The 23,643-nt window shown below is 50.1% G+C and overlaps 10 protein-coding genes across 10 annotated transcripts; 3 read left to right on the top strand and 7 right to left on the bottom strand.

Moving 5' to 3' along the window:
* Positions 1-455: 455 nt before the first annotated feature.
* On the bottom strand, positions 456-2,088 carry N7474_005450 (cytochrome P450; the record flags this gene model as incomplete). Its single annotated transcript, XM_057196865.1, has 3 exons — positions 456-891; positions 940-1,743; positions 1,796-2,088. 3 exons carry the CDS (start codon positions 2,086-2,088, stop codon positions 456-458), a joined length of 1,533 nt encoding a protein of 510 aa, XP_057054261.1.
* Positions 2,089-5,609: 3,521 nt separating this feature from the next.
* Positions 5,610-6,627, top strand: N7474_005449 (NADP-dependent oxidoreductase; the record flags this gene model as incomplete). The annotated part of the gene is made up of 2 exons (XM_057196864.1): positions 5,610-5,828; positions 5,875-6,627. 2 exons carry the CDS (start codon positions 5,610-5,612, stop codon positions 6,625-6,627), a joined length of 972 nt encoding a protein of 323 aa, XP_057054260.1.
* Positions 6,628-7,210: 583 nt separating this feature from the next.
* On the bottom strand, positions 7,211-7,677 carry N7474_005448 (cupin domain-containing protein; the record flags this gene model as incomplete). Its single annotated transcript, XM_057196863.1, has 2 exons — positions 7,211-7,583; positions 7,634-7,677. 2 exons carry the CDS (start codon positions 7,675-7,677, stop codon positions 7,211-7,213), a joined length of 417 nt encoding a protein of 138 aa, XP_057054259.1.
* Positions 7,678-8,552: 875 nt separating this feature from the next.
* N7474_005447 (uncharacterized protein) lies at positions 8,553-10,594 on the bottom strand (the record flags this gene model as incomplete). The annotated part of the gene is made up of 3 exons (XM_057196862.1): positions 8,553-9,183; positions 9,245-9,534; positions 9,626-10,594. 3 exons carry the CDS (start codon positions 10,592-10,594, stop codon positions 8,553-8,555), a joined length of 1,890 nt encoding a protein of 629 aa, XP_057054258.1.
* A 1,508-nt stretch (positions 10,595-12,102) lies between these two features.
* On the top strand, positions 12,103-13,026 carry N7474_005446 (uncharacterized protein; the record flags this gene model as incomplete). Its single annotated transcript, XM_057196861.1, has 3 exons — positions 12,103-12,249; positions 12,299-12,409; positions 12,475-13,026. 3 exons carry the CDS (start codon positions 12,103-12,105, stop codon positions 13,024-13,026), a joined length of 810 nt encoding a protein of 269 aa, XP_057054257.1.
* A 1,146-nt stretch (positions 13,027-14,172) lies between these two features.
* On the bottom strand, positions 14,173-15,945 carry N7474_005445 (OTU family ubiquitin thioesterase; the record flags this gene model as incomplete). Its single annotated transcript, XM_057196860.1, has 7 exons — positions 14,173-14,303; positions 14,391-14,797; positions 14,846-15,117; positions 15,169-15,434; positions 15,482-15,545; positions 15,593-15,679; positions 15,730-15,945. The coding sequence occupies 7 exons, from the start codon at positions 15,943-15,945 to the stop codon at positions 14,173-14,175; spliced, it is 1,443 nt and encodes a 480-aa protein (XP_057054256.1).
* A 1,629-nt stretch (positions 15,946-17,574) lies between these two features.
* N7474_005444 (uncharacterized protein) lies at positions 17,575-19,216 on the bottom strand (the record flags this gene model as incomplete). Its single annotated transcript, XM_057196859.1, has 4 exons — positions 17,575-18,789; positions 18,845-18,905; positions 18,956-19,114; positions 19,176-19,216. 4 exons carry the CDS (start codon positions 19,214-19,216, stop codon positions 17,575-17,577), a joined length of 1,476 nt encoding a protein of 491 aa, XP_057054255.1.
* A 495-nt stretch (positions 19,217-19,711) lies between these two features.
* rho3 (Rho family GTPase RHO3) lies at positions 19,712-20,957 on the top strand (the record flags this gene model as incomplete). The annotated part of the gene is made up of 5 exons (XM_057196858.1): positions 19,712-19,920; positions 19,987-20,149; positions 20,305-20,496; positions 20,576-20,777; positions 20,830-20,957. The coding sequence occupies 5 exons, from the start codon at positions 19,712-19,714 to the stop codon at positions 20,955-20,957; spliced, it is 894 nt and encodes a 297-aa protein (XP_057054254.1).
* A 409-nt stretch (positions 20,958-21,366) lies between these two features.
* N7474_005442 (lipoyl(octanoyl) transferase LIP2) lies at positions 21,367-22,317 on the bottom strand (the record flags this gene model as incomplete). Its single annotated transcript, XM_057196857.1, has 1 exon — positions 21,367-22,317. The coding sequence occupies one exon, from the start codon at positions 22,315-22,317 to the stop codon at positions 21,367-21,369; it is 951 nt and encodes a 316-aa protein (XP_057054253.1).
* A 233-nt stretch (positions 22,318-22,550) lies between these two features.
* Positions 22,551-23,379, bottom strand: N7474_005441 (pyridoxamine 5'-phosphate oxidase family protein; the record flags this gene model as incomplete). The annotated part of the gene is made up of 2 exons (XM_057196856.1): positions 22,551-23,195; positions 23,263-23,379. The coding sequence occupies 2 exons, from the start codon at positions 23,377-23,379 to the stop codon at positions 22,551-22,553; spliced, it is 762 nt and encodes a 253-aa protein (XP_057054252.1).
* Positions 23,380-23,643: the final 264 nt, after the last annotated feature.

The raw sequence follows: 23,643 nt of genomic DNA, 5'->3' as shown, positions 1-23,643 counted from the left end.
CGAACTGCTCCCAGATCCTGGAGTGAGCAGCTCATTTAGCGATCTGAGTTGCGCACTGAGCAAACTGATCGCTCACACAGTTACCCTTACCTACCCAGCCCTTCAATTCTTGAAGTGCTCCTAACCCTTCACCTGCTCCGATGCTAACCGCCCTACTGCCTAATACTCTTCCCAGGAGCTTTGTCAAGAAGATGACTTCTTCCAATTGTCGTTACAATGATTCGCCTTATCCCCCCCAACTTCCCAGTAATCGACTCAATTCTTGAACCTGCCTGAGAGATGAAAGACTAGCTCCACTTTGGTGATCCTTCAAAAGAAATAAATGAGTTCTCCTGACATGCGCAGTGCTCAATTCTGCGTTTTATTTTTGATTCCAAAATCTATATCCGTCTTTACTTTCGAAAAGTCCTTGCGGCCGGCACGTTATCCATTTTCGTTTGCACGTGGCAGAATATTTATGCAGGGGTTCGGCGACGCAGACCAACCTGTAGACCAAGCGGCTTGCGCAGGAATCCCTCGCGGGTCTCCATGGGACCATCCTGCTCCATCCGGAAGTCGAAGAGACGGAATATAGTAGCGCCTATGACGAGCAGCTCCATCTCGGCGACATTACGGCCGACACAAGCGCGCGGGCCGTGGCTAAAAGGAATGAACGCGGCCTTCTGGCGTGCGGTAACGTTTTCCCAGCGCTCCGGGACGAATCTCTCGGCATCTGGCCCCCAGATTTCCTTAGAGCGGTGAATAGTGTAGCTAGGGACAGAGAGGACGTCACCGGGCATAAAGGTATGGCCGGCAATATCGATAGGGCCAGCACCGCTAGGAATCTCGCGCGGAAGGCCTAGAGCAGAGGTGCTATGGATCCGCATGGTTTCCCAAATGACCCATTGGAGGCTGGTCATGGTTAGTGCAAGAATCAAATCAAAGCGAGTTATTACTTACTAGGGGACATCCTTAACCATTGCATAAGTGGGGACTTCGATATCCTTCGGGATAGCATCATCTAGGACCTTCTGTAGCATAGGAATTACCCCGGGTGTAGATAGACACCAATATAGGATAGCACATGTGGTATTAGAAGTTGTGTCCGAGCCGGCAATCAGCTGGGTTAGCGCCTCAGCGGTAAGTTCTTCCCGGCCAAGCTTATTGCCGTGCTCGTCAACGCCCTCCATTAGGCGGGTAAGAAGGTCAACCCGAGTATTATTCGCGATAGCCTCAGGCTTGAGACGCTCATTGACTCGGGCGATAGCAATGCCAGCTAGATTCTCAACTGCCTCGATGCCCTGCGTAAAGAAGCGATCAGGGAGGTACTTGGCGTAGGGCTTCAGAGCCGATAGACAACCTAGGGTAGCGGAGACCTCGCCGCGACGGTTTAACACCTGAACGGCGGCCACATACTTAGGTGCGTCGGTTGGGGTCTTGCGCATCTCAGCAATATCCTTGCCCCTCTCGAGCATGCCGAAGGGAGCACCGAAGGCTAGATCGCCAATAATGTCAAAGGCTAGGTAGTTAAACCAATTGAGCGCATCAATACTAGCATAAGCCTTAGAGTTGGCTAGGGGCTCGGAGAGCTGATTCCACTGCTTAACAAGCATCTCAATATTGGCGTGGATGTACTGCTCGAATTGGCTAATAGACTTTGCGCTAAATGTATGCGAAATAGTCTTGCGCTTGCGAGTGTGCTCTACCCGATCCCTCGTGTTGAATAGACCCCGGCGGATAGAGACAAAAGCATCGTAGAAGTCGCTAATCACGCTATGTTAGCGTTCGTGAAGATCTAAGAGTTAAAAAAACATACGACTTTAGGAATCCATTCCCGTGACCATAGATGGTCTGGATGGCAGCATCGTCGGCAACGGAGACGTGCTTAGGCGCAATTCGCACTAGAGTGCCATACTTCTTGTGCATTTCATCGACCGCCAAATAGCGCTTACCCTGTCGGGCCTGCAGTAGTAGCCACAAATTGGTAAACGCGGCAAGGCTCGGGCTGGGGATGTCGTGCAGCCGCCATCGCTGCAGATAGGGCACCAAGTAGTAGGCGGCCAAAAGCCCGAGGACAACGAAAGAGATGTTTTCCTGAGTCACCAGCATCGTGGGAAAATGGCAGCGTACGAGCAGCCAATAATCTCAGAATAATGGTAAAAAGATTGTTCAGAGGCTTCCGGAGACACCGTGATATTTATGGGGAGAGGGGAGGCGAGAATAAGCCCGAGGTCAGAGCGGTCAACTAATGTCAGTCGGCAAACTAAAAAGAGACATCGGTAGGCGCCGCCACTTGGATATGCCGTCCCTCTTTTTCCTAATCAGGCCACTTTTGCGAGACACACGATGCCAGCAAAGTGTAAGAAAACTATTACTTACTGCACTGTCCGTGAAGACATTGACGCATGGTGCCAGCGATTCGACCACCCTTAGAAGGATACCCTCGAAACGGCCCCTGAACGGATCCACGAGTGGGTCAACATCGGTGAAAAGAATGCGAGAGCCGTCTGATCATCCGAAAAAGGTGCCTGCTCTAAGACAGAGAACCCACACTAAAAACGACAAGATGACAGTGGATCCTCCTGGGACTACTTTGGTTCTGATCGGATATCCAGTGATAAACATCGCAAAATAAAAACAGCATTTCGCTGTTAGTCTCTTCTGTTTCTTCTATTGTTCACTGACTAACACATTCACCTCCCTCTGTACATAGATATGATCTTGTGAAAAGCCCTCCTCCCTGGTCGTATCTCTCTCCTTGCCCACTATGGACACAAGCTGAACTTCGTCTCCATACAACGCAGAATCCGAATACTTGTCCATGTCCTGAGCCTGCGTAGATAGGTTCGTTTTGGGATTCGCCGTGGAGTTATTGGTCCCTTTAAAACTCCTGCCGTACCGTGACGATGAATTCGTCGTAGACAAGTCCTTGCCGAAAAGCCGGTTTAATAACGGGCGTAATGTGGGGAGACACGCGCTGATGAGGTAGATATCCGGTTCCGCGACACTCCAGCTCATGAGATCCGTGGACGACCAAGTTCCATCCGTAACAGCATTTCCTTGGTAGAATATGACGAATCGCATTATCGATGTCACAAGACCCCTAATAGACACATATCGGTTAGCTTGCGAAAGATAACTGTTCGAGTTTACTTACAAAGTTCCAGTCATGAAAGTCAGCATAAGACCAACCCTGACCTTCGTAGAGGTGTGAAGGTTCCAGACAAGAGGCAAAGGTAGGGCGATCATAACAACATCGGTCAGAATGTTCGGCAGCGAGGCAAATGTGAAAAAGGCCTGCTTATTTATACAGTGGCCGCCAGGAATGGACATGTCCCAATTGTACTCAAAAGGATGGCACAAATTTAAGCACATAACACCTGTCACAACAGCCGTGAGAATGATAATTGCCGCCAATATTAAGATGATGGTGCGATATGGATTGACTGTCCAAAGACGCCCATACAGTGCCAAAACTGTGAGTTTTGGCAGAGCAACCATACTATAGTAATAGGTTGATACCACCAAAAGGTATTTGAAGTACTGCGTAACCAAATGGGGATCTTGTATTTCCAAAGCATCCAGGTGACGACCCACGCCGCCAAATTTCACAAAACCTATGGAAAACTGTTAGTTAAAGAAGAGAATGGGAATTGTCGTTCAACATGACTTACATATGGCAAGGGCGGATAAACCAATCAATATAATTCCAGATATGATTGCCAGCGTATCATCCAGACCCCATGGAGTTCTGGTCAAATAGCGTGAGAAGAAACGTAAGGATAGAAACAAGATGATGATAGGAATAAAAGCACTCGCAACACCGATTAGTCGGCCTCCTATATCCGCTGCCAGATACTCCGGGGAGAGTTCTGTATGTGACGAAGTATCCATAACTGATTCAGCGTTATCAGACGCCTGCTGAGTATATGGATTGGTCTCTTTTGAAACAAAATAGAGCAAAAGAAGCCCCCTGTGAACCTGGTAGTGTCGGGATAATCGAGGATTTGTACGTTAAATCCTAACCCCACGCTTAGCTCTTTCGTCTTGATGGAGCTCTAGGTTCAGGAATAGGGGGTATGTGACAGCAACTTGTCACTGAATTCGGGCCGCTGTTCTCAGGTGGATCAGTTGGCGTTGTAATTGTGGAGCATAAGATAATGTCCCAAACAAAACCCACCTGTCTTTACTCGATTGTTTGTCGATCTAATGGATCTTACTTCGCCTCGAATACGAGAACACTCCACAGCGCGAAGATCGTTATATAATGTTAACTAAACTCGCAAATAGTGGACGGTTGATGACCATACTATTGATAATTAGCTATTGCCCATATGATATGTAGATTGAGTCTATTTTCGCAGTGGCCAAATAGGACATAGTCCTTTATATCTAAGCATTAATCGAAGGATTCTCTCCTCAAAGTTTGTCGAAGGATTTCGTTAGCCGATCGGCTAACTTAATTTACTAACGGAAATAGTTAACTAGTGATTGGGATTATCTAATACTCTGTGATAGTCGACTAGCTCGGACCTATTATTATAAGACCGCTGCAAAGCTTGTTCGTTGTAGCTAAAGTTCCACCTCACCGCAAAACGTTTTTACAAACAACCCACACAAAGGATAAACATTTATTTACACCATGAAAAAGAAGATTAGACACAGCGAAAAGGACAAAAATCTAAGAAAATCTTTAGCACGGCAGACTTGACCAGACGCTCATGGCGTAATGAAAGCTCTGTAGCTGATTTGAAATATGAATGACAAATTACGACCCATTAACTAACGAATGTCTTATTTTATGGAAATACTACAGAAATCTACGAAGATGGTTGCATTGAGCTGCGGCACTAACCGTCAGTTTGGTCGCTCGCCAAGGTGCAAGTACTAGTTAGTGAATCAACTACCGCGTAAGTCAAAGTTAAAAGGCAGCGAATAGGGTAAGTAATAGAGGTAACCCCTTAGTTAGTGTTCGCTTGACTAACTAATAAATGTTTGTTAGTCACATCTAATATCCCAAGCCATAATCAATTGCTAGCGCAGCCATCCACGAAGAACTTGATGAAGAGAAAATGGAAAAGAGAGAGGAGAAGAAACGAGACCCGGGAAGTTCGGTATGACAAAGTACAATGGTACAAGCAAACAAACAGAACAAACTAGTCTTTTGTCATTCACGGCCGAGTCCATTGAACTAATGCAGCCGGGCAATGGCAACGGTCGCACATTTGATTATCCCGGCCCGCAGCTCGTCAGCACGAGCATTCCTGTAACCCGACTAAGCGGAAAAGCGGGTAACGGGCTTCAGGCTCATGGAACACCACTGTATGCGCAGCGTAAGAATTAAGTTCAAGTTTCCGCTGAAAGCTTATGTAACGTGGCCGGCCGATAATAGCCTATTCGATGATCACCGAGGGAGTCTAGATCTGTGGCTAACTCGATTCCATCCGCAAACTCCCCATTCGCTGTAGGGTAATAGGGAATACAACTGACATGACGAGGCGATGCGATGCGGTTAATCGAGAAGACATAAATTGCTCGTTGTTCCCTTAGCCTAAGGTGTCTCCAAGATCGTCGTCATATAACGATTGCCATTATCTACCGAAAAGAAAAAAGAACACCTCATACTACCGATGTCAACAAACAATCTACCATCTATCATGCGCGCTCTGCTGCAGGCAGATCCAACTTCTACAACCGTCACGCTCGTCGAGCGCCCTCTGCCAGCACCCGATTCCGAGAAAGGCGAGCATCTAGTCCGTGTTTATGCTGCTTCTCCGTGCGCAGGCGAACTTCTATGGCCTAGTTTTGGTTTTGATATCCCAGGGAAGGAGATCGTTACCTGCGACGACGTTGCAGGGGTAATTACTAGCGCCCCCGAAGGCTCTCCTTTTAAAGGTAGGAGACGAAGTATACGCTCGCACAAGCTACAATCGCCCGGGTTGCGCTCGTGATTACGCAATTGTTACTACAGACGAGTTGGCCGTACGGCCCCGCAAGCTGAGCTGGGCGGAGTCTGCAGCTGTGCCTCTTTCTGCGGAAACAGCGTGGCAGGCTCTATTTAAGTATACTGGGGTTGGCGAATTCGATAGCCCCAACTGGAAGGGTAAACGTATCTTGGTGACTGGGGCTTCGGGGGGTGTTGGGACCTGGATCGTTCAGATTGCAAGCCTCATAGGCGCGGAAGTGGTTGGTACTTGCGGACCAGACAACATAGACCATGTCCGAGCACTAGGAGCCACTGAGGTACTGAACTATCGCTCTGTCAAGGTCTCTGAGTGGGGTCAGAACCTAGTGAACAAAGTCGACATCGTCATTGACTGTGTTGGCGGTCAATCACTTCAAGATGCCTGGTATTGCCTCCGTGATAACGGCGTGATCATTAGTATCAACCAACCACCGGAGGGTAAGCGACCAGCTGGATTCGCCTCTAGCGTGAAAGATATTTTCTTCGTCATGGAGCCATCTGGCGCAAACTTGGCAGAAATCACAAAGCTGATTGACAAGGGCAAATGCCGGCCTATCGTTGATAGCGTCTGGCCCTTGGAGCAATTTAAAATTGGATACGGACGTTTGGAGAGTGGCCATGCCCGAGGCAAGGTCATTTTTGATATGTTGTTGAACACTGAAAAGCTGCCTGTACCAATCTAATGGATATTGCTATTGGATTATTCTGATTATGGCAACTGGGTCGTGCTATATGTTGTCCCTGGCTTGCAAATTGATGTCAAATAACATTCCACTCGTTATGTTCTAGTTCCCCTTTATCACTTTGGGTTTATTTTATATATACTCTTGTTTATTAAAATAAAATGATGTATAAGGCGATATAGCAAGTACTTTGCTTTATGAGTGCACAGTTATAAGCATTTTATGCTCCATGCATCAGATGAGCACCAAGGTAGCTGACATGCTTTGAATATTCTGGGAGCGGACTGTGACAGATATGGTTGAAGCTTAGTTGATGTGAAGGAATGTTGAACCCGGCAGCTGATCAACGTAGCGGACTCGCTAGGAAATCAGTTCGCAGAGCTCGAGCTGCGGCAGTTTCAACGGCTTGGAGAAATAACTTCAGTCTTCAGGTGCCAGTTTACATCGCCGTTGATACATGGCCATAGAACAATAAGCCACGATTGGGAAAATAAATATGTGAGATGCCGCACTAGGTACATGAAACGTTACTTTCAATACTTAGCCGCGATTAGTTTCAATCTAAAGTTGCAAACATAAGTCTTCACGCGGCAATTTTATCCTTCTCTGCATCCAAAACAACGATATTGTGAAACCCGTCCTTGATAACTTCATCGTCAATAATGAGAACCGCCAGGAACTTAGCGTTCTCCAATCCATTGTTTTCCGATCGAACGTGATGACATCCTGGAGCTTCATACCACATATCTCCCTTTTGAGAGATAATGGGATCGTCGCAGTTCATTTGATTCAACACAACACCATCGATCACCATCGCAATGGCTGCTGCACCCGAGTGCGTATGCGGAGGAGTTGCTGCATTAGGGACCATATCGATCGAAACGATGACGACGGCTTTCCCCGGAATATTGGATGGATGGTAGACATTCACAATCTTAAAGTTCTCTCGCGGACGTCTGTACATAAATTCGGCATGCTGTCGTCATTGGGACACTGAGTTGCTTACCCTTCGACGTGATATGTATCGCCAGTTTTGACAATCTTGGACATTTTGGAGAAGTTTCAGGTTTCCGAAGTGGACTCGTTAAGTGTACTTGTCGCGAAAGAAAAGGCCTTTGGTTACGTCCTCTGGCGGACTTTTAACCCTACCGGGGTCTTAGTTGGATACCCGGTTCAAAATTACCGATTATCCGTCTCTGGGTCACGTTCTGATTGCAGTTGACACAGGCTATCCGATTAACGAAACTTGGCGTGTGTTCCACGGGCAAGTAGAACTTAAGAGTTGCGGAAGAATAGTCTAGATTGTTTTGGTCGTTTGAGAGTCTTTGTATAGACAATTGGTGGCGATGTTGCGGCTTTCTGCCTTAGTTACACAAGCCCCGTATCAAAAAAGAAACCTCCCGACCCAGTTCAGCTCCGCGGACCTTCCCAGCAGCAAGTTATTCTAGACTTTCTCGTCATTTTTGAGCTTCCCACAGAGGATTTATGTCTACCAGCCATTCTCAATCTCTTAAACTCGTGAGGTATGCTTGGGGCTTGTAAGAAAAATTTAATCGTACCACCATGTTTGAACTTGTAAAAGAGCTTTCAGACAGGAAGACAACTGAGATCGCAACTTAGGAGGATGGCCTGGTCATCGCTTACATCCATTGCCTCACCCAGGGCAGTTGTTTTAAGCTGCTTAGGCGCTGAGTTCCTTCGCACCCTAGGGGCACTTGGTCACCAGTGTGTGTGTGTCTTTGCTCTTTCATTAGATCTGCTCTATATCTTCATCGTATCAGTATCTCTTCGAGTCTTTGTTGTTCATCTGACCGACACGTGCTTACTCTAAGAAGTAGTTCTCTACTTTTCTCATCAAACTTTGTCGCATCCTCGTTAGGAACTTCGTACAGTAAAATTGCATAATATACTGAACATTCATTATATCACATCTCATGGCTATTATTCATCACAAACGGACAACTTAGATCAAGATCGCCTAGGTCGCCTAGGTTGTACCATCCACAGAGATCCTCGTAAGTGTCTCTAGAAGGAGGGATGTCGGTGTAGTTGCCCGATGCTTCAGCCTCCGACCCAACACTTCTCTGTCCGCCACCAGAAAGCAATGGCACTTCGCTAGGCATAGGCGTACCATTATTATTCACTGTCTTAGACCCAAGTCCAAGTACATGGTGTGCAATAGTCTGGATCTCCCGCACATTCCTTGCTGTTCTCGGCCATAACTCGGCCAATGCATTGAGACATCCAATAGCCATCCGGATCTGGTTTCTTGCGATCGTCAGTTTCATTTCTTTCAGCCGGAACTTGCAGGCTGAGAGGAGTGCTAGCGTTCCCTCGCTAATCATGCAGGTGACAAAGGGTGAATGGTGAAACTGTCGAACTGGTAACGCTAAAATCTGTATTTGTGCCTCTACAGACCGCAGCACCCGCTCGGTGTGTATATTGGCGAGCTCTCCAGTTGGAGTATCGGGAGGTGGTTCCCGGGCACAGCCTGAGACACCTTCCACAAGGTTGTATTTCAGGTCCGACAAGGGCCGGTGCAATCCGATCGTTGCCCTGGAGAAAGAGTAAGATTGCGTGTTTTATAAGTGGATTAAGCGTTCGGCTAGAAACTTACACGTGAATGAGAAGGTGCGCTTGAAACATGAGCTCATCGATTTCTCCAGTCTTTGTCATGATCTGCTTTCGATCTGTTGGTAACAAAAGAAGCCACCCATTTAGAATGGAATCGGCAGTCTGTAGGATATGCATTGAGTCTTGCTTATTCGCAACCTGTGGTGCTGTAGATATCGCCAATGCTATGCATCGTACGGCACCGATGAGGTAGGCGAAAGATGAGAACGTTGTAATATCGGAAGTGAATTCGCGGTGATCGAACTCTTGAAGAGTTTTAGGCTCGGGGATTTCCTATAACCAAGTCAGCTATCTGAACCGTGCAGCCATGACACTGAGACAAAGCAAAGCTAAGCTTAAATCCAGCGGCATTGACAGTACCTACCCCTAACTCATAGTCCGATTCTTCGCACGGCAATTCTACAGTAGCCTCAAAATCCAGAACCCGAAATCGCATGGTTTTTAGAGTCCCCGCATAGTATGCATCTACGATGGACAACGTCCACCAAGTTCGTCTCCAGCATTCCATTAATACAGCATCTCCGGATCCATGCTTGGCCGCAAATTCCTTGCGAAACATCTGCAAATCAACGGCGAGCTGGAAAGCAGTGTTCATTTCCTGTATGGCATCGATTTTGTGATCGTACCAGAAATGGGCCACGGAGGATAACAGTCGGCACTGGACCATGGTTGGATCTGTGGGTTCTGCTTGCGAGAAGCAGGCGTCCGCGTAGTCCTTGAGCGGAATTGACCAATCTCCCGCGCTATAGATATTTCCGATAAAGCGCACAATAGCGATGAGCGGCTTTAGTGTAGGCTGTTTGCTCGGAACTCGATAATGTATCGCAAGATGTTTCTTCGGTAGGAGGAGTGGGTGGAATTTATGGAAATTTTTGTAGTACGAATCGATAAGGGGATCTTCCTCAACGCTGTCAATATGGATGCGAGTCGCTGTAGGCAGCGGTGTGATAGAGGTCCCGTTGCCAGAATCGATCTCAACTTGCGGGCCGTAGCCACGTATGAAGTCCGGCTCGACGACATGGGTCCTGAATTCCTGGTCCTGCTGCGGCCCCGGCAATCGTTGCGAGTTCGAGTTGTCGGTTACCCCAGCTTCCTCTGATGCTGCTGTTGCTGCTGCGGCAGCGCGTTGTCTGCGCAGCGCTGCAAGAGCTGCGCGGTCTAAGCCACCCCGACGCGATTGTGAATAGTGGCACTCCTTAGCGGTCTCAGCGCAGCGGTTGCAGGACGGACGGTTTCCGTCGCATTTCATGTGACGCCGGCGGCAGGGCAGACAAGCCAGAGAAGAGCGGGTAGCTCTGCCGTTCCGCAATGCCGGGGTATTGCTGGCGCTCATGTTATCACGTTGTGAGGTATGAAGAAACAAGTACGCGTTCGCCATGGAAATTCGGCTTGCGGATACTCGGGTATTCGGGTACCCACTCAGAACAGCGGAGGACCCACACTGACGAACCCACTAGTTAATCTTGAGTGATTGACGAGCGTATCTACTAGTAATACAATCTGGTAGTCTCATGAGACAATGATGAAATCGATGCTATTCAGACAGACGGGAAAATGTCGGAATGAAAATAAATGGTGGAAATTGAACATCGGGTGTCAGTTTCCATAGAGACTGTTCAGCTGAGTAAGCTCCGGGATGCGGCAGTTGGGCCTCTTAATAAATTACCAAGTGGAGATTTTACCCTGACAGTTAACTTAATCGGCCCAGTGACTGGCTATCAAGTGTAGTGGGGTCGGGAATCGCGCATGGCGGTAGGGAGATCTACTCGGTATTTGCGATGCACCGTCTTCTATAGAAAATCAGGATTTATGTGCTCTGATCAAAACCAGAAGCTTTACGAGCTACTTTTGCAATTGTTCTATACGTCTCGCGGCCACTGGAACGTTCCCACAGCGATGACCTACCACCAGAGCCTTGAAACTAAAAAGAGACTCTACAACACCTACACAGAGATGTTTTCCTTACGGCAGTTAGGAAAGAGGTTGATACGGCCAAAGTAAAAGGCGCTTTTGAAGTGATTCGCAAACCGAATGATACTAGCGAGCAGATCCTTCGCCGACTTGGGTTTTTACCAACAATTTCAATGCGGATGGACTTCTAGAAAAGTCCAAACGTGGTAGTTGGCGTAATAGGGGTCTTCTTTGTCTTCCTTTTCCGGCTTCTCGTGAGGATATTCGCCGTATCCACGGCAGCGCTTACCGGATTTATTTGATGACCGGTGGTATCTGAATCATATTCTTCCTTTGGCGACACCTGTAGCTCTACGTGGAGCTGCTCCTCTGATTCTGAAGCTTAGGCGATCGCTGATGTGGATTCCATCCCCTCAGATGAATCTGTTCCTACTACGTATAATGTGGTTAATGACGTCATTGTACAAGGGTTGCCCTCGTAGGGCCAGTTATCTTGGACCTATGAAAAGAGAGAGCAATACAGCTTTCTCACTTTTCCAACGCGTCTAGCATCATACCATTCAGCTTTGGGACAAGCGCCATCGGTATGACCGTAGCATGTGATTAGGGTTTGAAAGAGCATCCCAATGTTTCCAAACATGGAAGGTGATAACGGTCGCTACTTTTTATGCCCTATTTGACTCTTAAGCCGCAGACTTTAACTAGAATTCTCCCAAGGTTAGATGTGCGGGGAAGCTCTACGAGCAAGATTCCTTGGTTCGTCCAATTGGGTGACACTGGTTGTGGAATGGTACACCCACCCATATTTCGCTGCGAAGAATGATCTAGATGCTTATATAAACTGAAGTCCATCCGGCTCAGGTCATTCTGCTCCGTTACGCTTTTCAAAGGCCATTCTATGCATTCAAACTCATTAATGATCATAGAAGCATGGAAGATGAGGGAAGCCGTGCCATCATCATTGTCACAGCCGTGTTCTTGTTTTTTTCTCTGGTCGCTGTCTCCCTTCGATGCTTCGTTCGTTTGAAAATTGTGAAGGCATTTGGACGCGACGATGCTTTAATGGTGACAGCAGCGGTAAGCCGCCATACGCAGTCCGTTATGGATAACACTCATCTTCATCTAGATCTTGAATATCGCATTCGCCACGTGTGGTATTGTGGGCGCTACAAATGGAATGGGGAAAAAGGCGTCATATCTAGCTCATCGACCGAATCTGGCTCGACGGGGCTTGTTGGTAAGTGTCCATATTGCGTCGCCGTTCGCCTATGGCGTACAAGTATTTATTTATATGATCAATAGTGCTGGTGGCTAGGACAGATCTTCTACATATTCACTTGCACGATCGCTAGGCTGTCTATTGCTGTCACTCTTCTCCGGCTGGCCGTTGAACGCATTCATTCATGGATTCTCTACGGAGTAATGGGATTATCCACTGCCGTGGGAATGGTATTTCTTTTCTTCTCCATTTTCCAATGCGAGGCAGTCTCATGCTTCTGGACTCGCTTGCCAACAGGATGCCAATGCGTCAACGAGGGAATCCTCCTCGGCATTGTCTATATGTATAGCGGCGTGGCGACCCTGTGTGATTTCACACTTGGCTCTCTCCCCGTTCATATGATCTGGAGGGTCCAAATGGATCGTCAAACAAAACTTGCCGTGTCAGGACTTCTGAGTATTGCATGCGTGTTCGTTCTCCATGCCGATTTCCTCATTTTGGACCAATTGCTAATTCAGGTTCTTCTCAGAGCGAGCACTGCTGTCATCGTTCGAATCCCATTCCTACATTACGCCAGCAGTCCAGATTTCCTCCGTGAGTTTATCACAGCGCCCTTTCCGCTATACTGGTTCTAATGTAGACTCAGACGCAACCACCCAGATCTCCATATGGTCGAACATAGAAGCCAGCCTCGGCATTACGGCCGGAAGCCTCATGACGGTTCGACCTCTTCTTCGATTCATATCGCATGCGGCCTCGACTTGCCCCAGCCAGCACAGCCCCGGTGCTTCAGTATCGATATTAAGCGATCGTTGTCGTAACTCGGTGTTCAAATCGCGTGGGGAGCGTACCGAAAGTCAGTCTACAGCACCCACAGAGGTATTTCTGGAAAATTAAAAAGAAAATCCGCAATATGATAGGACTAGCTAATGTCCTATGTTTCATTATCCTGGAATTTTTATACCCTTCTGCTTCTGAAATAGTACAATCATGTAATAACGAAACCGTTGAAGAAGGCATATTGTCAGAGCCAGACAAAGGTGCTGAAAAATACCCCAGAATCGGTCTGCACGGCGAAACAACAAAGGCGCAGATGCATGATCAACGACTGCCTATCCTATGTTGTTCGCCCATCGAGTTACTCTGGATTCAGTCTCGAGCCGCAGGAGTGTCTGTCCTTGGTCCCGGACGGCCTACCTAGCATGTTTGCTTTGTATGATGGACGTTGCTACTATAAGGTCGACCTCGATGCAAGGATATTGCGTGTTGAAGACATCGAAGATGCATCACTTTTCCAGTCTGTCGCTTGTGAATTGGGTTAGACCCGTTCCATGCCCTACGTTGTATACATAGCTGTCATTGTGCCATCCTGCTTGCTCCGCCCTATCCCGTATTTAGTGACTCAACGAAGACTACGGCGTAGAAGAAAGTGGTAGAAATGAATCTCGCTTTTAATCCACTGGATTCATCTATTCCCCCATTCATTCTTTCACCTCACCCACCATCCAGGCACTGGAGAACTGAAGAATCCGGAGGAAAAGAACGTACAAAGGCACAATCTGGCTCACTCGAAGAAATAAAAGGCAAACGCTCGGACCATGCAACGCGCTGCACCACGCTAAGAATCATGATGTACTGTAGCTGGAAGAAAGGGAAGGAAAGGAAAAAGAGAATCACGGAAAGAAAAGAAAAACTTGAAAGGAGAGAGAGACAGTGAAAAGACATCTTCAAACGGACAGCAGTAAAACCATACCGAGGGTCGTCTTTCTTTTCTTCCTCCTTTAGTTAGGGATTGTCATTTCGTCGTCGTGTATGACATAGTCATAGTAGAAATCATCTTCGCGAGTCGCTCGGTTCCCAGTGAATAGGTTCGAAGTCCGAATTCTGGAAATGGGCTTGATTGTATGGCGAACTATACATAGAACGGATCAACAAGACGGTTCAACAAGAGTAAGGGAAGAGATTCACTTTTTAAAAGGCGTGGTAATAGGCAACGAACGGCTCAGATTGGGTTTCATGACCAATGGATTCAAGCGAATCTGCGGGCCGTCCGAAGACCGACTCGGCAGGGAGGTCATCGGTGGCGGAGGCGAGGAGATCGGGATGGTTGATGGAACGGGCGCGTGGCTGGGCACCGGCGAGTGAAACATATCCTGTGGGGAAGATACTCGGAAGGGGCTGGCTGGTTGTGCAGGTGCTGGAGAAACTGGGGACATGGGCGACGGGGCTATCCCGTAGGACGGGTCCGCCATTAAATTGGGGATGGACATCAAGTGGGGGTTGACGTCGAATGAGAGAGCACCTTGTTCCCAGGGAGAGTAGTTAGAAGTCATTGCGTATTGGTAGTTGACCACGGGTGCCATATTCACAGTAGGTTCGGCTCGGTAGAGGAGGTCGTAGTGGCCTCTGATGTTGAAGTTAGCTTCTGCCATCTGGTCTCTAGGTGACGCTTACGGTCGATATAGCAGACGGATCGTCGCTATGTTGGGCCTGTTGGGAGATAGCTGGTGTGGCGTTACAGCCTCGCCCTCACTCCGATCCAGATAGAGGATCTCGACTCCGAATCCCGCTCCTTCAATGACGCCATCAACCAGGGCTTGCAATCCAACTTCGTCGATCTCCGTCCGCACAGTCTCGACCTGTGTTGCACAGTACTGATCCAGCGGTAGAGGCAGGAAAGCCTGATACCGATGCGGGTTGAGCTTCATCCAAGCGCTGGTCACGAGCTGTATAGACCATCAGCACGGAAGGAATAAGTAGAAAGCGAGGGTACTGACTCTGAAGTGCGTAATCACAGAATTGGAGCTGTACTCCTCGTTAAATGCATCAACAAGGAAAGACTCATCCGGGGTGCCGTTCTGGATGGCGGCGGAGATCTGGGCGAAAATATCCTCCGTGGCATCGACAAAGATTTCATAAAGGTGTTCCTCCTGGCCAACCTGATCCATGAGAGTGTTGAGCGACTTGATCCGGGCCAGCTCACGTTGTACGCGCGATAGATCACGCAGAGCGAAAAGCATTTCGAAATAGCCGAAAGCAACCGCTGGATGGGGCGTTAGCAGTTTTCGTATCAGAAGCTCACGGACAAACCTCTCCAGCCGCAGTTGCCATCTCCTTTCATAATCCGAGTCATCGGGTGCGTCACCGCAAGGGCCTAGAGTAATTAGTAACGTTCGCTTCCATGATGACAGCGAGACATACACCCGTCTTTGTCGCCAGTGTGGGGTCAGCATTGGCATACTCGACAGCAATAGCATGACTGGACTGCTTGGTTGATACCAGGGGACCCTGCGGGTATGTTAGATGCAGAGCTTCCGCTTCGTGCAAACATGCCATACCTGGACATCCGGCTCAAAATCGTTGGACAACTTCTGAAAGCGCTCCATCTCTTCCGGTGAGAGGGGATTCATGTTGACGAAATGCGGGGCGACAAAAGGTGGAATAGAGAGCTGGGGCGCAAAGAAAGAGTTCCGGTAAAGACTGGCGATCTTCTGTTTATCCACGAAGGGATGGTGAGGACCGATAGGAGACCAGAGCAGTTCCGACAAGGACATGGCATACAAAAGTGGTAGAGCGTGCGGGACGGGATGGGGAAAGCTTTATGCAGATATTGTTGACGACCGTCTTGAGACAGAGACAGAGACCACAATATTAGACCGAGTTTCCCGCAAATCTGTATATCTTTATATATACATATGACTTGCGCACACGGCCGATGGCATCTGGAAGCCTGTGGGACGTGAGCCCCGGGGAGCTATGTTGCAAGTGACCCGGTGCACCGGGCGACCTAGAGCCGAGTGTGTCAGCGAGGTTCCAGAGACGAGGGATGAGTAGAGCATGTGGCCGTGGATCGTGGGCTGAAGAATCAAATCAAGATTGTAGGAGGAACAGGGCCAATAGGAAACGGTATCACGTAGGTGTATCACCGTGGAGGGTGTGGCCGGGGACAGTGATTGGGGGCTGACGGAGTGACACAGGAGGGAAGAGGAGGGCGACGTCAATGGTGGAGAGGGCACGAACCATCCAAAGAACACGCGGAGATAAATTCCGAGTGCGGATGGAGGGGGGAGGGGAAGAGGGATCTTTCAGGTTTGGGCAGGGCAATGAAGATGGATGGGATGGGATGGGGTGATGAGGGGGACAATCTTGCCGACCGACCTGGAATCAATCACTGGCAGAGCATCCAAGTGGGTGGTTTATTATTAGCGGACAGAAAAGAAAAAAGCAAGATCGGTGGAGCAGATCGAGGGAAAAGGAAGAAAGGAAGAAAGAAAAAAGGAACCGAAGCGAATTATGTATGAGCGAAAGGATGATCCGTGACAACACATCGGCAGCAAACAACTCAACGGTATTCCTCTTCCTATTGCATTACGGCCTACTAACAGTATTCGATGATAGTCTCCGATCTGCTTACAAGGAATAATAATCATATTGCTTTTCTTTTCTTTTCTTTACCCGAAGCGGGGTTGGTCCCCTCCGGAATTCTGATTATGATGATTATTCGCGGCTGATCGGGCCCCAAGCGCCGGGCTGCTCTGATCGAGCTAGAAAGCGAAACGAGCCCATCACCCGACTCCCCTCTGATGAAAGAGAGTTGTGATTGTGTCAACAGCGGCCACGGGCCACGAGCCACAGGGGGTACGTGCGATCCCGGCGCGGTGGGACGATTATTCGGGAGGAGATGACAGGTCGAATTACTAAAGAATGGGAGGTCTTCGGGTCCATGGCCGAGACCGCTATAACAACACCAACTATTGCGCTAACTATAGGTACCGACAACGTCAAGACGAATAGGTAATCCTCAGATTTGATCGTGATAACCTCGCTTCACATGCTCGCTCGGAGTTGTTGCCTTTCTCAGTCCGGGCTTACGACTTGCGAACCATCTCCAGCTTACGACCGAGCGAGAGAGCACGAACAAGTAATGATGAACGGCACCATCTTATCATGATTTAGCTCTTATGTCAGAGCAACTCTAAATAGCGGGTCTGTTCGCTGTGAAATCCAAATCCCGAGATGGTGGGAGGGGATTAGGGGAGTGCTGGGTGGACGGGGAGACCGGCATGATGAAATAGGCCGCCAACCGAGAACATGCCACCCCAAGCGGGAACACGTTGAACCCCAGGTACCCGGACACGTGCGGTGCAGTGGACCGGTCGCTTAAAAGACACCCCTGGAGCTTTTCATATCATCCCGGCCATCTTCCCGGGCTTGCCTCTGTATTCCCTGCGTGCCCGCGGGTTAAGCGTTCGCGTGCCCATCGGGGATTCGTCGCCGAGGCCGGCCTGAAACATGGCCCCATGAGACGCTTCGTCCGCCCGGAATCCCTCGCCATCGAGTGCCGTCTGCCACAGCCCGCGCAGCGAGGACGACCACTCCTCCAGCGCGCGGAGCCGCTCCACGTCGCTGGCACTCTCGACCACGACGGTGCCCTTCTCCTGGTCGATCTTGGCATTGAGCTTCTTGTCGAGAATCAGGAAGCTGAGAATGTCCAACACTTCCGGCACGGAGATTTTGATGTGTTTGGAGATGAAGTGCAGCGAGAAGCGGGTGTAGGGCGCGATCAGTTTGAGCACGGCTTTCGTGCGCATGTTGCGGCTGACCTCGTCAATGTTCTCGGCAATAAAGGGGTCGGCCAGCACGTCGGGGTGCTTGCTCAGCACAGCCTCGTAGGCGTGGATATCATCCCGCTGGAAGGCGTCCACCAGATCGGTCATGGCCGAGATGCGCGGGTCGTTCTTGTAGGGCTTGGTCTCTTGCGAGTCGAAGGGATTGATATCCGACTTCATGAGCATGGTCGTCAATACCAAATATTTGAGGACCTGGATGCGTTGCATGGACCCGGCCTCGTCGTAGTTTCGGAAGGACTCGAAAAAGTCACTCTGGGCCTCCTCCCAGTTCTCTTCGCTCATATGCATCTTCCCCCCGCACTCCCGGATGATACCCATAATCTTGGGGTGTGGCACCGCTGACCGCACCCGTAGCGCTCGTTGGTACAATGCCTTGAGGCGCTTGTTGTTTTTAGTCTCGGCGTACATCTGGATTTCCAGCGCATAGAGCTCCAGGAGATAGGTGCCTTTGCTGAGATCGTCCGACCCGTCCTCCCGCTGGCACGCCCGGTGCAACTCGCGCACTTTTTTGCTCAGCTGGCTGTATTCCTTGCGCTCCAGCCACAGGCGAGACAGTTTGATATTGGTCTTCAGCCATAGCCGCTCGTTGTTTGTGTTCTGGAACGAGGCGAGGGTGAGGGAGTAGAATTGCTCCATGCACTGAAATGCCTCTGCATCGTCGGACCCTTTCTCGATGTAGTCGAGCATATTGTTGATGGACTTTTCGGAATAGTTGCGCGTGACGGCAGATTTGACATATGTGAGGAGTTCGCGGTAGTGTTCGACAGCCTAGGAATCGGTTAGTTGTTGACAGTCTGTGATGTCCATGTGAAGTGCCGTTTACATCGCCATATCGCCCGAGCTTAAATTCCAGCTTGATCGCTTGTTTTAACCCTTTAAACCCCCTGTACACAAATCAATATTGACCCTGACGACCGTCCTCAGGGGTTCGTACCATTCGCTCTTGTCTTGTTCCAGGGGAGGGATGCCGAGGAACTCGTCGACTGCCTCGTCCGGGTTATCCACCTTCATCTGCTTGGCGTTGTAGTATTTGTTTTCGATGCCAATATCCCCCGACTCATCCTCATCGGCGTCCTCGTACTCAAAGTCATATCTGGGCGATTGCAACAGTCAGCTTGGCCAAAAAGAGAGAGAAAGAGACAACGGCCACCTACTCCTCATCAGAGTCTTGCATGAAATCATCGTCGTCAGACATGTTGGGCAGTGAGAAAGGCAATCAGGACGCTCAAAAAGAATCAAGAAAAGGTAGTGGTAAGGAGGAAAGAGGGTGGTGGGACGCAAAACAGAGCTGTGTTGGGGGAGTTGAAGGAGTGATGGAGCTGCCGCCTTGGCTCCCCGCCTTTTGCTCACGCCAACTGGAATACCTAACGAGTTCCATGTTGCCAAAACAATACAACCAGACACTATAGGTAGCGAATGTCATTTCTCTGATTTAGCTACCTGCTAGAATATATGGTGTTAGCCCCCGCCCGTGCGGTAGGTATACTGGGTGCATTAGTTAGACACTAGATCTACGTTGCCTCGCATGCAAGTCCAGGAATAATAAACATGGCCTGCCTCGCTAGGGTAAATAAACAAATAAAAATGGCCACCCCAAGACTCCATCAGCGCCGAAATAAAAATAAACGAGGCTTAGAAAGTGGACCGGCAAAGGGATTATTTGGGTCCTTGATGCCGATCAGGGCGATGCATGTCATCGACTTCCTTCCCCCCAATCTCTTTCTCACTGCAACGTGTTCCGCCACAACCACGCTCCTCCTTCTCGACTGGCTCTATTCTTAAAACCCATTTCCCTTTGTTCCCTCCATTCTCTCCCTCCTCTCGAGTCCTCTCCCCGACCACCTGCGCAATGGAGCTGTGCGGCCGCCAGAAGGTCGTCCAGCGCAAGATGGTCCTGCTGTCAGCAACCCACCCCGCCCTGCTCCCCATGACCCCTACAATGCTGACAGCTGTTTGATCTTACAGAGGCGACGGTGCCTGTGGCAAGACTTCCGCGTTGAACGTGTTCACAAGAGGGTGCGCAACTCCCTCCCTCCCTGTCCCCGAGTCCCCCTCCTCTCCTCCACGTCTCCGAGTTGAAACGGGACACCCAATGCTAACAGGACTCCAGGTTTTTCCCTACTGTCTAGTAAGAGAATACCTATAGCGGAGCTCATTCAAACGGGGGCGGATTATTAACATCGGATTCTTACGTGGCGGGCAGTGAGCCTACGGTGTTTGGTACGCGCAGCGTCGTATTTCTCTACATTGGACCCGAGTGTGCTGACAATTGGCTTTTCACAGAGAATTATGTTCACGGTAGATTTGCCTTCCCGTTCTCGTCTTCGAACCGAATCCATACTCATGCGCGTAGATATCTTCGTCGATAATGTACATATGGAACTCTCACTATGGGATACAGCCGGACAGGAGGAATTCGACCGGTTGCGCGCGCTGTCTTACGAGGACACCCATGTGCTTATGCTCTGTTTCAGTGTGAGCAACGGACTCCCTCGCCCACCTTGTGTTTTTATTTCCGGGGTGTGACATGAACTGATCTGAATTTGGGGGACAGGTCGACAGCCCCGACTCGTTCGAGAACGTCGGGTCGAAATGGATTGCAGAGATCAACGAGAACTGTCCTGGGGTGCGCGTGGTGCTCACAGCGCTCAAGTGTGATTTGCGCAAGGACGAGGAAATGAACGATAACCCCGACGCGATTACATTCGAGCAGGGGCTGGCCAAGGCGAAGGAGATTGGTGCTGTCAAGTACCTGGGTATGTTGCACTTCTTCCCCTACTCTTGAAAGCAAGACCTGGCGCTAATCAGTGGCCAAAGAATGCTCCGCTGTCCAGAACCGCGGTATCAGAGAGAGTTTCTACGAAGCGGCCAAGGTTGCCCTTGAGGTCAAGCCCGCCGGGGGCTCAGGCTCTAGTGGAGGGTGTATCATTCTTTGATTTTGCACACACTCCGCCGGGTCTTTTGTTAACTGCTACCCTCTCGTTTCCTTTCACCTGATTCAGCCCATTGATTCCCCCATGCATTGTCTCCTCGGTCGATATTGACGCTTCGCCCTCTTTCTCTCTCGGCCTGGTCTACGCTGGTGCTGAGCACATTGTGCATATTGCGTTTCAGCGAGGTTGGCTCCTTTCATATCCTAATATATACCAATCTAATTTTTGGCTCATTCTTATGCTTCTTCGTTTCGGCCCTGGCTGGACGGATCTATAACTTGACCGTGGCTTTTGCCATTGTGCTGCCTGTGTGTATCAGACTGGCTATGGCCATATTTTGCAGAAGAGATCTTCATCTCAGCATCAACATGCATATAGGTGTAAGTAAAGGTCTAAGTACATTGGTCACACCTCAAGAACCAAGCAAATCCTCCTCCGTGATTTGATAAACCTCCTCGATCTTCTCCCCCGAACCACCACCTCTTGGCGTACATGCAAAATCACGATTAACCCTATCGACAAAACACCTCACAAACGCACTCGCAACCTCATCGACCCCAACACCATCGACCCCCAAGCCGGCCAAACTCGTAACCTCGCGCCCCTCAAGCCCACACGCAACAATCTGCCTAAAGAACCACATCGGCTCATTGGTAACATTCAACCCAACGCCAAAGCTACTAATATTCCGTCGGAGATGGACCCCAACAGCCGTAATCTTCTTCGCCTGCTCCGGCTCCTGAGCCTGATCTCCAGCTGAAGCTGGATCATGCACCCAAACCCCAGGATCCTCCGTGACAAACCCCTCCACCCCATACCCCGCTAGCAGGTCAATGACGCTATTCTCCAGCACGCGGATATGGCACCGCGGCGTGAGACCCAGTCGTTTCAGATCGAGGATCGTGTATGCGACCATCTGGCCGGGCCCGTGGTATGTTGTTTGGCCGCCGCGGAGGGTGGGGTGGTACTCTGCTCTTGGGGGGTCATGCTCATGGCTGTTGCCGTTGATTTTATTGTTTGATGTTGGAGGAGTGAGGAGGGAGCGGATTGGTTCGAGGGATGGGGGGAGGGAGAGCTTTGTGTTTCTTGCTGTGTTTGTTGCTGCGGAGGAGGAAGGGCTGGTGTTTGACGGGGGCAGGTCACGGCGACCAGTTGTGTAGACCGGGTTTGGGCTGAAGGTTATGATTGTTGGATCTGGGGGTGGTGGTGGTGATGCGGGTGGTCGGCCGTGTTCTTGCGAGGGGATGGAGCCGGGCGAGCAGAGCTTCTTGTGTGTGAGCAGGCGGGTGGTTAGGGTTTGTTGGAGGTCGGAGACGCGGGTGAAGGGGGTTATGTTTGGGAGGTGGAGGTGGGCGAGGCGCATTTTGTTGATTGTAATTAGGGAGAGAGTGGTGAGGAAGGTGAGGGTGGTTCGACTGGTGGGAAAGCACGTTTTCCTCGGAGTGCGGAGAAGCTGATAAGCTTCATAAAGAATTCATTGCAGCTCGATCAACAGGAGTTTTAGTTTCTTGTACATTGGTTTTTCATCAAAGCCATCATAAAACTATACCAGCCTTTCCAGTCTGCCCACTTGATCTCCGCGCCATTCGAATTGCGCTACGGAGAAGGGACACCATTCACCAACCCAGCAGTATCAGGCCGTTCCTCCACCGGAAGCAGAACCCAATCCCGGACACCACCCTTCCAGTCCGCAATGCGGCCCTCACGCACTCTGACCGTAACAACTCTTACGTCACTATCAATGGACATACTCGGGCGGCGCAGACTCGGATTCTGTCCCTGCAGTTGCTGCTGCTGCTGACCAAAGAGATTAATCTCCTCTTCTTCAAAAGTATTATTCTCCAAATGGCGCTCCTTGCACCACGCCTCCTCCGCAGACCCCGACGCCAGGAATCGGGCCTCGCCCGTGATGGTGGTGGAGATGCTAGACAGCGCGCTGGTATTCAAGTTGAGCAGGAGACTCGCCAGCGAGGAGCGGGTGGCGGCCGGAGGCGGGGACCCGTCGCGGCCACCGGGGGCATTAGCACTGGGGTTGGGGGCTCGGGTTGGCGGGCGGTGCGAAACCCAGTCGTGCACGAGCAGAGAAACGCGTGGATTGGAGAGGAGGTGGTTGGTCTTGCGCGAGGCGGGGTTCGTGGTCATGATTATGGTGGGGTGTGGGTCGAAGGGAGTTGAGGGGAGGTAGGTGTAGGACATGAGGGAGATGTGGGGGGTGAGGTTATCGCATGTTGCTAGATGGAGCTGCGTAGAGAGAGGGAGAGAGGAGGTTAGTGAGATTGTAGAGTCCGGGATGGTCCGCGGTGCATACGAAGCGGGCGTTTTTGAGGCACGAGATCACCTCGGATGGCAGGGAGGTCGCGACATGAGGGTGAGTGGTGGTGGCCGATGCCTCGTATGAGAGCGGGGGGTTGACTGAATCGGTCATGCCGAATGGTGTGCGGTGACTTGATGAGACGGAGAGGCGAGGAGGAAGAAAGCACGATGAGATGAGTTGCTACTTGGGTTCTGCCGGGCGGTGTGGCCCACCCATTGTCCAATAATGGGCCGACGTCATCACTTGGACGATCGGGAGTTGGGATCGAGAGAGAGGTGTTATTGTGGGTAGTTGGCCATATGATCCCGTGTGGTACGATGACAATTGAGTACTGTGTCTTGTCCCAGTCGAGTGGGGTCTAGCACTGGAGACGGT

The sequence above is a fragment of the Penicillium riverlandense genome (genome assembly GCF_028828495.1).
Source record: "Penicillium riverlandense strain IBT 135883 chromosome Unknown utg000003l_segment0_segment0, whole genome shotgun sequence".
Classification (NCBI taxonomy): Eukaryota; Fungi; Ascomycota; class Eurotiomycetes; order Eurotiales; family Aspergillaceae; genus Penicillium; species Penicillium riverlandense.
This window is presented reverse-complemented; position numbering and strand designations above follow the sequence as displayed.